General features: G+C 42.4%; 1 protein-coding gene across 1 annotated transcript in view; it reads right to left on the bottom strand.

The window, feature by feature from the left end:
- Positions 1 to 35: 35 nt before the first annotated feature.
- The window catches only part of LOC124803395 (facilitated trehalose transporter Tret1-like), a 35,292-nt gene continuing 17,713 nt past the window's right edge, over positions 36 to 17,614 (bottom strand). Inside the window, exon 2 of the mRNA XM_047264579.1 lies at positions 36 to 225. Coding sequence (XP_047120535.1) covers positions 36 to 225 — 190 coding nt within the window. The remainder of the gene's footprint in view (positions 226 to 17,614) is intronic.

Below are 17,614 nucleotides of genomic sequence, written 5' to 3'. Positions count from 1 at the left end.
GTATGAACATCAAGAGCTGAGATGGAAACCCAGTTCTAAGCATAGATGGCTGTCTTGCCCGTCAGATCGCCGAAGTTAAGGGCTGTCGGGCTGGACTCACCAACGAAAGCGCCCAGGAACTGCGTGGCGACGCCCGCGACCGGCTTTTCCGACACCATGGCTGCACGACCGCTGCCGCCCTGCTCTTCGCGCGGTACTCCGAGACGCGCGAGTTGGCGCCTTCTGCTGAAACGGCAGACAGCGCTCATAAATAACCTCGCCCTATCTGACAAGCCTAACACTCCGGGACGCCCGTGCCGTCGGACTTAACACAGCTCTCGCACGCACGTGGCGTTTAGTACTTGCTACTGTTTGCACACGTGACTATTTTAGTCCACTGTAAACGTTGCAGAATGGTACGTCAATAATGACTTCCTCTCGTTACGTAGAAGGCAGTCGTCCACTTATTGTACACTCTGTTTTTTTAGGATTCGGCCCTCTGCTAAAGCAACCAAGTAGTCGGTATTGAGATGGAGACTCCTCAATTAGGGTCGAGTTTCCCGTTTGGTCTATATTACTGGTTTCATCAGGCAAAAAGACCATCCGGTCGACCCAGCGCTGTCGGCAAGCGGGCTGCACTCAGCCCTTGTGAGGCAAACTGAGGAGCTACTTGACTGAGAAGTAGCGGCTCAGGTCTCGTAGACTGACACAAGGGCAGGAGAGCGGTGTGCTGACCACATGCCTCGCATGTGGTCAGCACACCGTATCCCCATCCAGTGACGCCTGTGAGCTGAGGATGACACGGCGGCCGATCGGTACCACTGGGCCTTCGTGACCTGTTCGGGGAGAATTTTTTAGGTTTTTTGTGTAGGCTGTATACTATTACGTTACATATTTCGAAACTCTGACCACTTATAGTTGAAAAGAAGCTTAGAAGCATTCTATCCTTTACTACTGTATAGACTTTTGTAATTTACTTTTAGTTTCTTTTGGTACATATAAAGTTAAGGATAAGCATATTGTTCTCCTAAGCAACTTCTGCTAACTTACTGTATCTTTCACTGCTGGTACCATATATGACGTTTTCCTCTGAAGAATCGTTGTTTAATGTACGTCCTTCTTTCCCAGTAAGATTCCCCACCATAGTTTTGTTGTCTGGTTTGCCATAATTTATTAAGATTTCTTTTTTTACTTTTTTTGTAACTCTTCGTGGAGGTATTACAGTGACATATCGGAATGTGAGCACATTGCTGCTTATACAGCGAAGTTAGTTGAGGTTAATTTAATTACAGTCACTAAACCATTCGCTGCTTGATTTATATTATTTCCAGTGTATCGTCTTTCTGTTCCCAAAGTTTTCATAATTGCAGAATTCAAACTCAAAGTTTGTGTTTATGTTGTTGTTGTTGTGGTCTTCAGTCCTGAGACTGGTTTGATGCAGCTCTCCATGCTACTCTATCCTGTGCAAGCTTCTTCATCTCCCAGTATCCACTGCAACATACATCCTTCTGAATCTGCTTAGTGTATTCATATCTTGGTCTCCCTCTACGATTTTTACCCTCCACGCTGCCCTCCAATGCTAAATTTGTGATCCCTTGATGCCTCAAAACATGTCCTACCAACTGTCAAGTTGTGCCACAAACTTCTCTTCTCCCCAATTCTATTCAATACCTCCTCATTAGTTAAGTGATCTACCCACCTTATCTTCACCATTCTTCTGTAGCACCACATTTCGAAAGCTTCTATTCTCTCCTTGTCCAAACTGGTTATCGTCCATGTTTCACTTCCATACATGGCTACACTCCATACAAATACTTTCAGAAACGACTTCCTGACACTTAAATCTATACTCGATGTTAACAAATTTCTCTTCTTCAGAAACGCTTTCCTTGCCATTGCCAGTCTACATTTTATATCCTCTCTACTTCGACCATCATCAGTTATTTTGCTCTCAAATAGCAAAACTCCTTTACTACTTGAAGTGTCTCATTTCCTAATCTAATCCCCTCAGCATCACCCGATTTAATTTGACTACATTCCATTATCCTCGTTTTGCTTTTGTTTATGTTCATCTTATACCCTTCTTTCAAGACACTGTCCGTTCCGTTCAACTGCTCTTCCAAGTCCTTTGCTGTCTCTGACGGAATTACAATGTCATCGGCGAACCTCAAAGTTTTTACTTCTTCTCCATGAATTTTAATACCTACTCCGAATTTTTCTATTGTTTCCTTTACTGCTTGCTCAATATACAAATTGAATAACATCGGGGAGAGGCTACAACCCTGTCTCACTCCTTTCCCAACCACTGCTTCCCTTCCATGTCCCTCGACTCTTATGACTGCCATCTGGTTTCTGTACAAATTGTAAATTCCTTTCGCTCCCTGTATTTTACCCCTGCCACCTTCAGAATTTGAAAGAGAGTATTCCAGTTAACGTTGTCAAAAGCTTTCTCTAAGTATACAAATGCTAGAAACGTAGGTTTGCCTTTTCTTAATCTTTCTTCTAAGATAAGTCGTAAGGTTAGTATTGCCTCACGTGTTCCAACATTTCTACGGAATCCCAACTGATCTTCCCCCAGGTCCGCTTCTACCAATTTTTCCATTCGTCTGCAAAGAATTCGCGTTAGTATTTTGCAGCTGTGACTTATTAAAATGATAGTTCGGTAATTTTCACACCTGTCAACACCTGCTTTCTTTGTGATTGGAATTATTATATTCTGTCTCATACATCTCGCTCACCAGATGGTAGAGTTTTGTCATGACTGGCTCTCTCAAGGCCATCAGTAGTTCTAATGGAATGTTGTCTACTCCCGGGGCCTTGTTTCGACTCAGGTCTTTCAGTGCTCTGTCAAACTCTTCACGCAGTATCTTATCTCACATTTCATCTTCATCTACATCCTCTTCCATTTCCATAATATTGTCCTCAAGTACATCGCCCTTGTTTAAACCCTCTATATACTCCTTCCACCTTTCTGCTTTCCCTTCTTTGCTTAGAACTGGGTTGCCATCTGAGTTCTTGATATTCATACAAGTGGTTCTCTTATCTCCAAAGGTCTCTTTAATTTTCCTATAGGCAGTATCTATCTTACCCCTAGTGAGACAAGCCTCTACATCCTTACATTTGTCCTCTGGCCATCCCTGCTTAGCCATTTTGCACTTCCTGTCGATCTCATTTTTGAGAAGTTTGTATTCCTCTTTGCCTGCTTCATTTACTGCATTTTTATATTTACTCCTTTCATCAATTACATTCAATATTTCTTCTGTTACCCAAGGATTTCTATTAGCCCTCGTCTTTTTACCTACTTGATCCTCTGCTGCCTTCACTACTTCATCCCTCAGAGCTACCCATTCTTCCTCTACTGTATTTCTTTCCCCCATTCCTGTCAATTGTTCCCTTATGCTCTCCCTCAAACTCTCTACAGCCTCTGGTTCTTTCAGTTTATCCAGGTCCAATCTCCTTAAATTCCCACCTTTTTGCAGTTTCTTCAGTTTCAATCTGCAGTTCATAACCAATAGATTGTGGTCAGAATCCACATCTGCCCCTGGAAATGTTTTACAATTTAAAACCTGGTTCCTAAATCTCTGTCTTACCAGTATGTAATCTATCTGATACCCTTTAGTACCTCCAGGATTCTTCCAGGTATACAACCTTCTTTTATGATTCTTGAACCAAGTGTTAGCTATGATTAAGTTATGCTCTGTGCAAAACTCTACAAGGCGGCTTCCTCTTTCATTTTTTCCCCCCAATCCATATTCACCTACTATGTTTCCTTCTCTCCCTTTTCCTACTGACGAATTCCAGTCACCCATGACTATTAAATTTTTGTCTCCCTTCACTACCTGAATAATTTCTTTTATCTCGTCATACATTTCATCAATTTCTTCATCATCTGCCGAGCTAGTTGGCATATAAACTTGTACTACTGTAGTAGGCATGGGCTTTGTGTCTATCTTGGCCACAATAATGCGTTCACTGTGCTGTTTGTAGTAGCTTACCCGTACTCGTATTTTTTTATTCATTATTAAACCTACTCCTGCATTACCCCTATTTGATTTTGTATTTATAACCCTGTAATCACCAGACCAAAAGTCTTGTTCCTCCTGCCACCGAACTTCACTAATTCCCACTATATCTAACTTTAACCTATCCATTTCCCTTTTTAAATTTTCTAACCTACCTGCCCAATTAAGGGATCTGACATTCCACGCTCCGATCCGTAGAATGCCAGTTTTCTTTCTCCTGATAACGACGTCCTCTTGAGTAGTCCCCGCCCGGAGATCCGATTGGGGGACTATTTTACCTCCGGAATATTTTACCCAAGAGGACGCTATCATCATTTAATCATACAGTAAAGCTGCATGCCCTCGGGAAAAATTACGGCTGTAGTTTCCCCTTGCTTTCAGCCGTTCGCAGTACCAGCACAGCAAGGCCGTTTTGGTTAATGTTACAAGGCCAGATCAGTCAATCATCCAGACTGTTGCCCCTGCAACTACTGAAAAGGCTGCTGCCCCTCTTCAGGAACCACATGTTTGTCTGGCCTCTCAGCAGATACCACTCCGTTGTGGTTGTACCTACGGTACGGCCATCTGTATCGCTGAGGCACGCAAGCCTCCCCACCAACGGCAAGGTCCATGGTTCATGGGGGGGATTGTGTTTATAGCTTTACGTTTTCGCTAGAAATGAAGCGGGGCATGTCACAGGTTTGACAACAGCGACAATCTGCAGACCAGAATATCCAAGGGCCTCTACCATTCTGGCTTTTCTCTGCATGTAAACGAAGCATTCTTGATAAAGAGCATGTGTACTCCCCATTAAAGCAGGGTGTTTAGTACCCTAGGTAAAGCCTGATAAAAAGGTTAAATAATGCTCACTTCTTTATCGGCTGTTACAGAAGGTTTGTGATGAAGCTCAGTAACGGAGATCAGTGACGCAACAATACAGCGTTCCGTTTTTAGGCCAGCCTCTCCCAGCAACTGCTAACCACGGAAGAAAATGTCGTCTATAATGTTGCAGACAATGTCATCGTTTTGTGGACCTATAGGAGTAGGTTCCACGGAATAATGAGCCATGGTGCATGATGCACACAGGTATGTTCATGGTCCTGTCGAATTTCTGACAACCCATAGAGACTAAGCAATAGTCTGGAGCGCATTCATCTGGTATGTGTTCACTGAAAAATGAGCTCAGATGTTCATGGAAACATTTAGGACCCAGTATGCTTCCTGTGCCGTGTAAATAACTTTCGATGGCATCTTGTCTATATAAGCATACCACTTGTCCAGAAAGCACAGACTATTTTAAGGTGGTTCAAAGTCGCGTAAATTTTCCAGCAGGGGTAGCTCAAAGTCCTGACCCCGGCTTTGTTTAACATATTTGTAACGAATGAGAACTCATATTGGTCGTCAGATAAATACCCCAAGACGCCCTGTAAGCGCTATTCTCTACGCTTCAGGAAGAATGGAGACACCATTCCACTTTCAGTATATCAGAAATTGCAAAAAGGCTGCACAAATTATAAGCTGTGACAACAGAAAACGAACGTCAATTAGAGTGTGGCACTTTTAGTCTGCATACCGCAGTTCGAGAGCAAACTATACACAATTAACGTATGGAACCGGCTTCCACAGAAATGGAAAGATACTATAACTTACTGTGAACTAAGATAATAAAAAGGTGTTTTCAACGACTTAAAAAAATAATTTTCTTTCAACTTAAGAAAATAGAATTTCATTTCTTTGGCTGTGTATTTTAGACGTTAAGCACATATAGGACGTGAGGCTGTATTTAGGTTCATTACGTTTTTCCGACATTGCTTCAGTGTGCCATCTCCGTTCTACATGTGACTGTATTGTGTCTCACACGGCACGATTGACATTAAGCCAACCGTGTTAAAATGAAATGTTGAAAACGACACTGATAAAAAAATGAAATGAACCGTGCCTTGGCAATCTGAAAATTCGTTATAGATAAAAATGTCCAAATGCCGAGTTTCGAAGCAAGATCTGTGACGTAATGCCCTACGACTGCAACAGTTGAGGAAGAATGACGAATCTGTTCAAGACTTTAGTCTTTACTTAATTCTCTCATTCTTTTTCCTCGATAACAAAGATTGGAAAAACACACATGAAGGTCCATGACGATATAAAGAAGTTAAAAACCTGGTATTAAACGAAACGCAAGAGTATTGTCCTCTATTGCTGCAAGTATGAAAACGTATTACATAACTTTCAATTTTCGTTTTCTCCATTACAGAAGAGAAATAGGATTTTACTGCTGGTAGACGAGAAAATTTTCATCAGAACAATTTGTTTACCACAAGATAGTAAGTATGAAGTCTTTATATGCCAAAACTCTCCTTGTCACAGACTATATGGAGCAACAGATTCCGACACATATTCTAGAAGAGTGAGCAACCATTTCACAACATTATGGCGGCGACATCTCGTAATGTGGAGCCATTCAGACCCATGTGGCTTAGAACGCCGTCTAGCTACCATCAGCTCAGCTGGACTAGTGGATCCAACGAACGCACATCTCAGTCGATGGTGTGTAATATGTTCTCATTAGGATTCTGGTCATGCCATCTGGGAGAGGAATACAGAGGTACCGTCATCTCTATAGTGTTCACAAGCCATTCTCATGTGTTTTGGGGGGTTATAGATGGTGCGTTGTCGTGGTGAAAGCGCTGACAACCTGTGAAGTTCTGTAGCCGATTAAATGAAGGCATGTACACGTTCTGTACTTTTCAGCTTCTTTTTCCGCGGCCACTGTTATAGAACCTTGTTCAAATCGTCTTCTGGGACTATAATAAAAGTCTTAAATAGACTACATTCGATTAGTTTTGTTTTAAAGCATCTTTAGTGGTTACTGTAACAGTATGGTTTTGCTTATGATTCATTTTGCTAGGATTGTGGACAGTTTTCAACCTTGAACGTATTACTATTAAACGGTATTTTTTCCTACTGCATTTTTCACGTTCCGCTGCACATACATGCTAAATTGTTGTACACAGCACTTTCACTAACATGAAGTAAGATTACATTTTTAAGTTCTGTGGGTCCATTGCCGTCTCGCCAGCTAGTGTAATTTGTTTTGATAATGCGGGTTGCGCTCGTCTATTGTTTTCGTTGTCGGAGTGTGTGTTACTGCTACATCTCTCTGTCTCTCTCTCTCTCTCTCTCTGTCTGTGTGTGTGTGTGTGTGTGTGTGTGTGTGTGTGTGTGTGTGTGTGTGTATACTTCTATGTGTGCAATTTATGGTACAGCGATAGGTGATCTTGGGTGGACGCATTGCCTGGTTTATGTGATACTATTTTTGTGACATTTAGAGGACTTATTATTTATCTACTGTATGTTTTATTAGTTAGTGTGGTTGCTAATGTTTGGTATTTTACTGTATGTTTCTTTTTTACGATTGCTTCTTGGATTTTGAAGTTTTCCTGTAGGGTTACGAGACACTTCTTCTTATTCAATCTAGTTTCATGTCTGTCTTTATTGTGGTGAGGTGGTGGTTTTCTTGTCGAAGGTGTTATGAATATGTTGAATGGCTGGTTCCAAATTCCCATGCTCTTTAATGTTATTTGAAACAAAGTAAAAAGGAACGTACAACAGCTTGGAGATATGGCACCAGCCATTCAATATTTATAGACTATCTTCGCCAAAAATTGCCACCCTATCACAATTAGATATTAAAATTGTCAGATTCAGTAAAAAGAAATATCTACTAATTTCTACCAGAAAACTGTCAAATCCAAAAGGCACTCATAAAAAAGAAACACATACTAAATGATCGAAGCAATATTAGCAACTAAATGCTATTTAAACCAATAAAACATACAGCAGATAGCTAACAACCCCTCTAGAAAACACAAAAATAGTACCACACAAACTAGGCAATATCACCCACTACTGCATCATAATGAAGCAATAATCCAATAATTTGCACAGAAGATTGGACGTATATGCTTCCCGTAAATACACACACACACACACACACACACACACACACACACACACAATTTGAGAGAGAGGGGTGCGGAGGAGGGAAGGGAGGGAGGGAGACGGAGAGAGATAGAGAGAGAGAAAGAGAGTAATAACAGATGACTCCACAACCAAATCAAAAGATGATCACATCCTGCATTATAAAAATAAAATACACGAGATAGCAAGATGGCATAAACCTAAACAGCATCGTAAGGTAAATACGAGTATATTTCATGTCAGTGAAAGTGCTGTGTACAAAAATCCATCCCATTGATGTAGAAGAACGTTAAGAATGAATTAGGAAACAAAAATCCGTGAGAAATGATAATAGTTCAATACTCTTTAATGGTAGTGAGTAAAAGCATAAGAACTGCTCACGATCCTAGCAAACACCGATTGTGTTTTAAAATAAGCAAAGACCGTGTAACCTAAATAGGACTTTTATTACACTGAAAAACGATGGTATTGGTCTATATAACGATGGTAGATGCATCAGGGATTGCATTTTACTATGTGTAAGCAATGTCCACAATAGGATAACTCCACTATGGAATCGGTCTTCCTGGCAAGCGATATGCGTTGCATTATGTGGTTTTCGACGTTATCGTACCCAGTGATGTGCCTGTAGCAATGTGTACAGCCGTCCATCAGTCGAGACCTTTCGCACGACTCGAGCATCTACGCTTGTGCCCTGTAATGTGCAGTGAGCAGAGGTACATCTCCTAGGTGGCGACGTTTGCACTCCACACCTGGGGGTTCCTGGGTTATAGTTGTTTACTGGTTGTTATTGTTCACCAGCAGTGAACTGGCAAGAGATCCGCTGCATTGTGGTCCATTCATCTCCTATTGCAGTCCTTGGTCTCTCTCACTGCCGTGTTGTTCCTCGCATCAGTAGACTGTGACACGGTAGGTTTCCCAGAATCTAAGTATTGATGATACACGTTTGATCCATTGGGCCGTGGAAAGTACAATTTCCACACGGTTGCGGAAATGGAGTGTTCCATGTGCTGTGCTCCCACGACCTGGTTGAGAACAAATGCACTAATATCCTGTGTTCTTTGGGATCCCCCACCCAGTTGTATCCTTATGTGGATCAGTTTTCGCCTATAAATGACCGTGGTTGGCGATCGGAGACGCAATTATAACTGGCGGACACACGCGTGCAGCAAGACCTCAGTATTGTTTTCACTAATTGCTCTAAGCACTGCAGACCTACGCTCTTACCATACGGTCTTTAATTTTGAATAACTGGAACTGAGATAGTAACTTTACAAGCAAACAAAGGGGAGGAGAGCACACAATATAAGTCATAACCACTTTGAAATGCGATATACACGGCCTATGGACAATATGGAGCCTACGCATCTACTGCTTTCACTGCTTTCATTACCGCAGCAAAAGACACTTTCGTCAGCACGGAATAAATCCGTTTTGAACTAGAGTCACTTTTATGTAAAATAACATTGACATGTTGAGTTAAGAGATCATGCTAAGCATTGAAGATGCATAGCTACTGTGGTAGGGTTATTTGTAATTTTTGTACCTAATGAACATCTTACTTTAACATTATCTTTACACAGAATTGACCACTGTCTGAAAATGAATCTTAACACTGAAGTCTGCTGGTAATTTTTAACGTGAAGAATTTTTGAAATGATAGTACACGAATGCAACGTAAAGAAAAACACTTTCCTGCACTTTCGTTGAAACATAAGTTTAGCTTGATACACTCCATGAATCAGTACAATCGAATTTTCTGAACAGCACAGTAATAATCTTTTTGTATTAACAAAAATGTGCACAACAGCTTTTGTTGTCTTCTTCTGCAACTGCTTCTTTTATGCTTCTCACTCTGATGAAATAGCTGGTACTTTGTACACTGATGCTTTGCTTAATATGGCACTAATAATTTAAGCACTTTATATAGGCCTACGTATAACCAGCTTATGATCTGAAAAGGTTGCTGATTAACTATCTCAGTATGTGAAAGGGACACACTGAATATTTACTGAAATAGCAGCACTGTGATGAAGCTTGTTGCTTTTAAGCACTTAACTTGTATTAATTTGTACAATAGGGCGACGAATCATGACTTTTACAAAATGTCCATCTATATGAAAAATAGAATATACAAACTTCACCACAGAAAGAAATACTTCATTCCTTTTGTGGTGTTGAGCAATGTATTGCAGCCTCTGACGATATTTTGCTACTGATGGATGGTTTAGCAGCTGTTACACAGTGGCTTCCATGTCGTAATTCCCACCGTAATATTTGGCCAGTACAGTGGGTAATGCTGCGGCCTAACGTCTGTCGCCCTCACAGCAAACAACGACTTCCCCCTGGTCCTTGAAATAACATTGCCGCCTCTGTTTGGTTGACAAATATCTGCTTAATACTGCTGAATTATATGTAGCAATAATTTCCCGTCCACCCGGGGCCGTTTAACAATGACTGTGCTCACTTTAATCACCACACAGTACAGTAGGTGGACATCGCACCACACACTACTTCACAACCTTGTCCACCCACAAAGATGCCTGTTCTGGAACTTTTCATTGCAACGTTTCTCCCGCCTTACCCTTCTGCGGAGAAGTACTTTTAGATTTTAACTTAAGCCTAAAGTCATGACTCGTTACATCTTTAATTACAAGGGTTCGTAATACTTAACAATATATAGAGATTAATACAAAAAATTTTATTTAAGGCTATAAATTTAAAACACAGTTTCAGATTATTGGTTGTGTACTTCGCAGGCTGGTGGCAGCACCTTACTGACTAGCTGTCTTACTTTATCCTGCTACCATTAGATCGCATATCCACCTTCCGTACTCTATCATATCACTGCTAGCTTTATACAGGCTTTTTTACAACTGCCCTGCTACTGATCGTATTTTTTAAGTTACGACAGAAAATAGCGAAATAACTTTTATAAAATAAAATGGAACAATTCCCACACGTTGTGATGTATACTTGTGTCGCTACACCTTCGATATCCTATGGTCGTCTCATGGGGTCTGCCAGCGAAACTCGTTTTTTCCTGCTCGTTGACTTGAGTAATTGAGTGTCATATTATTTCTCGCTTATGATCCAAGATACCACATCAGTGGATCAAGCTGCTCTTGAACCCTGTGTCTCTTCAACATGAGTAGTTACATGCACGACAGTTCAAAATTAACACATGTAAGCCCCTGTTGCTTGTGTTACCGAATGATGTTAGGGTCATCTCAGAACAAGTCCAGCGAAATAATTAAAAAAGTGAAACTACGCGTATACACAAATAAAACAATTAATGGCTTCTGGACCCAATGTGGAAAATACTTTCACACACAAGTCATATGTGCTTAACTCTCGTATTCTATGAAGTCTGCTATTACAATTCCATTGTTTTGCCCAAGTCTTTGAACAATATCCTGAACACTGGCTTTCCACGACAGTTTACTATCTATTTGAACACACAGAAATCTGAACTGTTCAGTCTCACTAACCATATGCCCATTCATTAGAACATCATATTTAGTTGAATTGTGTGTTAGAAACTGTAAAAACTGGGCCTTGTGGTGATTTAGCGTTAGTTGACGTTCTACAAGCCATGAACTACTATTTGAAACAGTGCCAACATTGCACACAACATCCTTCACTACCAAGCTAGTGTCATCAGCAAATAGAAGTATTTTGGAATCACCTGTAATACCAGAGGCACATCATTTATATAAATAAGGAACAGGAGTGGCCCCAGCCCGGATCGCTGGCGTATTCCCCCTCCCCGTTTAACCAAGCCCCACTCGGACCCCACATCGTAGTCATTCTCACTACTGTGCTGTTCTTAAAGTAAGAGGTGAACCAATTGTGAGCTGTTCCCCGTATTCCATAATGGACCAACTTCTGGAGCAATATCTTATGATCAACACAATCAAATGTCTAAGTTAAACCAAAAAAGATGCCTAAAGTTCAAAACATTTTGTTTTTTGTTTAATCCATCCAGTACAGAGAAAAGAGAATATAGGGTTTTCAGTTCTTAAACCACTTCTGAAACCAAACTGTACATTTGACAGCAAATTATGTGAAATGGAATAGTCACTTATCCTTACATACACAAGGGTTACACAGCATACAGGGAAAGCGGAAGAAAGTCAGCGGCTACGTCACAAGGCAGACGAAACTGTTTGTTGATTGATCGTGACAGACGCTCATTAAGAGCATTGTGGTGAAAAATAAGAGGACGACAGCGGAAAAAGTCACAGGAGGACTGAATGCCGCACACGCGAACCCTGTCAGCAGTAGTGGAAATGTCCGTAACACGAAAACGTGGTGCCGAAGTCATGAAACCGGGACTGTGGATCACTGAAATAAAGTCATTTGGTCGGATGAGACTTATTTCACTGTTTCTAACATCTGACCGAGTTTTTGTCCCAAGAGCAAAATATAGCCGGAGTACAGTGTTGATTTGGCCAGTCTTATCGTGGTATTCCATGGACGGCGTTCTCTGTAAGAATGCATTGCTACCAAGGATGTTGTGAGGACAAAGCTGATCAGGTACGTTCCATGGTGTAATATTTGTTACCCAGTGTGGTCCCAGCCGACAGGGCCCCTGTTCACATAGTTCGCATGTCCCAGGACTGGCTTTGCGAGCACGAGTATGAAATGTCGCATCTCCCTTGGCCAATTCTGTCACAAGACCTCACTATTACTGAAACTGTGTAGTCGACTTTGGAGAGAGCGGGGCGTTATCGCTGAACACCATCATTGGTAACTGAAGTCGCCACTGTTATTCAGGAATAATGACATAAGTTTCCGTTGAAAACCATACGGGACTGTATCCATTCGGAGCCCAATGAAAGCTGTTTTGATTGCGAACCGGTTTTCCGCAAGGTATTAGACGAGGTAATGTGTTGTCTTTTTGGTGTTTCCATATTTTTGTCTACCCCCTGTATTTCGAGGAGAGGTATCACTGCTGTCAGCTGCATTGGGAAATTACCCCGAATCAGCGACGACGAGCAAAAATGTGTACCAGACCGAGATTCGAACCCAGGACCTCTTGCTTACTAGGAAGGTGCGGTAACCACTCTGCCATCCGGAACACATATTATCGCAACTAGGCGGACTATCTCGGCCGACCCACACTCCCATCGAGGGCCACCTATCCGCAATCCCTGTCCATTTCCTGCATGTTCGCTCTTATGAGATTCCCAAAGGAGCTCGGACATACGCATCCCTACTGAAGATGGTGGGTCCATTACTCAGCTAGGCCAATCAGATTATATAAATGCGGGGTGTCCGGTGGCGCTCTATGAGAGAGTCGATCGGCCGCGAGGCGTGCTAGATAGTCCGTGCACTTGCTATAACGCTGTGTCCCGAATGGCGCAGTGGTCAATACGCCTGCCTAATAGGCAACAGATACCCTGTTCCAATCCCGATCCACTACACATTTTCAGTCGTCGCCCGGCTGTAATTAACAGCAGTGATCTCTTCCCTTTCCTTTCGCCACTCATTCCGCGTAATGTACCGATGCAGTGATCCGCCCCCACACTCCACTCCCCTTTCCTTTCCATTCTTCCCCTCTCCAGCTTCAATTTACGTATAACAGCGTGGCGTCCTTTCGGACGTTGGATTGGATTGATTGGGGAAGAGACCAAACAGCGAGGTCATCGGTCTCACCGGATTAGGGAAGGAAGTCGGCCGTGACCTATCAAAGGAACCATCCCAGCATTTGCCTGGAGCGATTTAGGGAAATCACGGAAAACCTAAATCAGGATGGGCGGACGCGGGATTGAACCGTCGTCCTCCCGAATGCGAGTCCAGTGTGCTACCACTGCGCCACCTCGCTCGGTGACGTTTCGGACGTGTCCGAAAGAAAAGACACCACGCGCTCATATAACAAACTGTACAACACGTACCCAGGAGGGACTGCACTATGTATTTCAAACTCTTTTACACTATGTGATCAAAAGTATCCGCACACCTGGCTGAAAATGACTTACAAGTTCGTCACGCCCTCCATCGGTAATGCTGCAATTCAGTATGGTGTTGGCCCACCCATACCCTGATGACAGCTTGCACTCTAGCAGGCATACGTTCAAACAGGTGCTGCGAGGTTTCTTGGGGAATGGCAGCACATTCTTCACGGAGTGCTGCACTGTGGAGAGATATCGATGTCGGTCAATGAGGCCTGGCACGAAGTCGGCGTTCCAAGACATCTCAAAGATGTTCTGTATGATTCAGGTCAGGACTCTGTGCAGGGCAGTCGATTACAGGGGTGTTATTGTCGTGTACCCACTCCGTCATCGGCTGTGGATTGTGAACAAGTGTTCGATCACGTTGAAAGATGCAATCGCCATTCCCGAATTGTTCTTCAACACTGGAAAGCAAGAAGGTGCTTAAAACATCAATGTAGGCCTGTGCTGTAATAGTGCCACGCAAAACAAAAAGGGGTGCAAGCTCCTCTACGAAAAATATGACCACACCATAACACCATCGCCTCGGAATTTTACTGTTGGCACTACACGCGCTGGCAGATGACGCTCACCGGGCACTCGCCATACCCACAACCTGCCATCGGATCGCCACGTTGTGTACCGTGAGTCGTCATTCCACACTACGTTCTTCCATTGTTCAATCGCCCAATATTTACGCTCCTTAAACTAAGCGAGGTGCATTTGGTATTTACCAGCGTCATGTGTGGCTTATGAGCAGTCGCTCGACCATGAAATCCAAGTTTTCTCACCTCCCGCCTAACTGTCATAGTACTTTTAGTGGATGCTGATGCAGCTTGGAATTCCTGTGCGATGGTCTGGATAGATATCTGCCTATTACACAACACGACCCTCTTCAACTGTCGGCGGTTTCTGTCAGTCAACAGACGAGGTCGGCCTGTACGCTTTTGTGCTGTACGTGACTCTTCGCGTTTCACCTTCGCTATCACATCGGAAGCAGTGGACCTAGTGATGTTTAGGGGTGTGGAAGTCTCGCGTACAGACGTATGACACAAGTGACACCCAATCACCTGACCACGTCCGAAGTCCGTGAGTTCCGCGAAGCGCCCCATTCTGCTCTCTCACTATATCGAACGACTACTGAGGTCGCTGATATGGAGTACCCGGCAGTAGGTGGCAGCACAATGCACCTAATATGAAAAACGTATGTTTTGGAGGTGTGCGGATACTATTGATCTTATAGAGTATATCTTTTGTAAGGCGTCACGATTTTAACGTTTGACGGTGCACGCACCAAGTAATATTTCTTACTTCTAGTACATAATCATGTCGTTTAGTCTCCCAAGACTAATTTTTGTTTGCACTAAAATATTTCCTACGGTTTAAAGAAAACTGGTTTTACCCATTAGCAGAAATTCGTTCTTCAATTTGATGTAAGCGCAATGCTGCATATTTAGTACTTTGTGCTACCGAATTTGGGAGTGACAGACATTCTGTTCAACGAAAGTATTGTATTCTCCTTCCCCGGCTTGCTCCCTGTATTTCACTCTGAGGCATAATTTTTTAGTTCTGTTCCATATTTCGATATTACGTCTTTTGTCATATCGCGCAGTTGTTGTGAATGTAGCTTTTGATAATGTTTGGCGCCAGGTAATATTCCTGGAATTAAAGAAATATTGAGCGTAATCTTTTAAGACTGTATTTTCGTCATTTCCTTTTGTATAAAGGAACATTTTCCTTTTATGTTTATTATTAGTGGTTCACAACCATCAGTCACATGGTTTAATGTGTATTAGTTTATGCACCTTGGTGCCACTATACATTTTATAATGCCACCTGGTAGCAAAAGAATATCTTCTTGGTCTGCACTCTGCACAGTTGTTTCTGTAGTTTGCGGATGTTTGTCATACAACTTGAAACGCCATAGCTACGTGCAGCAATCGCTTCTGGGTAGCTGTACTACGGTTTGGACCAAGCGATTTCAATCAAATGGAGTTCTGTAGCTGTATATTACTTTGTTTTATGAAATATTTTTGTACTGTTTGCAAATATCTGATGGTGAATTTTTAAACATTTGATTGGTAGTGATCCTCTCACCGTACGCTATTTAATTACAGGACGTGTTTACAACAATTCGGTTGCACAAAATTTTGTTAGTTGACCACGGTTTCGACTGCAGTAGGGCAATCTTCATCAGAATAAAAAAAATTACATGGAATACATGTAACAACACCATTGTTTAAAACTTCTGAGCAAAAGTGCTCTCTTCAAACAGAAATGTCACAGGAATAAAAACTAAAATGTAAAATTTAAAAGCCATACTTTTACATTTTAGTTTTTATACCTATGACATCTCTGTTTGGCGAGAGCACTTTTGCTCAGAGGTTTTGAACAATGGTGTTGTTACATGTATTCTATGCATTTTTTTTATTCTGATGAAGATTGTCCTAGTGCAACTAGGTCAACTAAAAAAATTTTGTGCAACCGGATTGGCTGTATATACGTCCTGTAATTATCTGATGATGGATAAATTCCAAAACGCGTTATGTGAACAATAATATCATTCCTAGCCTGATGTCTGACTTAGATCTTTTGCGACCCAGTCAGCTTATATGTGTTCTACACATACTGACTATTGTAATAATGGTCTTGTACCTTGTGCATGATATTATGTGATGTTTATGTTACCGCTTGTCAGTTCTGTTTTCATCTCAGTGATGCCTTGCCATTTATGGAGTATTTTATTCCTTCTTTTTGTGACACGCATTCTCTTGTCGTTTTATTGCTCGTATAATTTTTCCGTCAAATAAAGTACAATATATACTGCCAGATTGGCCACTAATTTTCTGTTATTTCTTAACGTTTTTATCTGTTGCAGCATGACTCTGACGAGCCAAAGCGTATGTAAACACTGCCTTGACGCAGTGGTGACACCGGTTCCCGTCAGATCACCTAAGCTAAGCGCTGTCGGGCTGGGCTAGCACTTGTATGGCTGACCATCCGGTCTGCCGAGCGCTGTTGGCAAGCGGGGTGCACTCAGCCCTTGTGAGGCAAACTGATGAGCTACTTGATTGAAGAGTAGCGGCTCTGGTCTCATAAACTGACATACGGCCAGGAGAGCGGTGTGCTGACCACATGCCGCTCCATATCCGCATCCAGTGACGCCTGTGGGCTGAGGATGACACGGCGGCTGGCCGGTACCTTTGGGCCTTCATGGCCTGTTCGGGAGGAGTATGTTTAGTTTCACTGCTTAACTGGGTGCTAGCCCACCTTCGGAAAGCAATACAGCAGTTATCTCGCGTAGCATGGTTTCCACAAGTCCTTGGTGGGTTTTCAGCGGTATGTGGCACATGATGCTTAGGCGCAACTCAGGAAATTCGTAGAAATTGCAGGCCAGTGGTTTGTGAACGCGGACCCGACACGAGTAGCGTTCTACTTGTGCTTCATCTGATTAAGATTAGGCGATCAACGTGAATTCTCTGTCTTGCTCCTCAAACCACTTTAGCAAGATTCCGGACTTATGACAGTGACAGTTATCCTTCTGGAAGATACAGTCAGGGAAAACATCAAGCCATGAAGAAATGCTCATTAACATTCTTTGGTCCACAGTTATCATGGTGCATTCCATCACTATCACAGGTCCCATGCAAGCACAGATGAATGTCCCCTACAGGTCTGTGCCCAAGATGAGGTGCATGTTTCGAACAACAATTCGCCTGA

The sequence above is a fragment of the Schistocerca piceifrons genome, chromosome 6 (assembly GCF_021461385.2).
Source record: "Schistocerca piceifrons isolate TAMUIC-IGC-003096 chromosome 6, iqSchPice1.1, whole genome shotgun sequence".
NCBI lineage: Eukaryota > Metazoa > Arthropoda > Insecta > Orthoptera > Acrididae > Schistocerca > Schistocerca piceifrons.
This window is presented reverse-complemented; position numbering and strand designations above follow the sequence as displayed.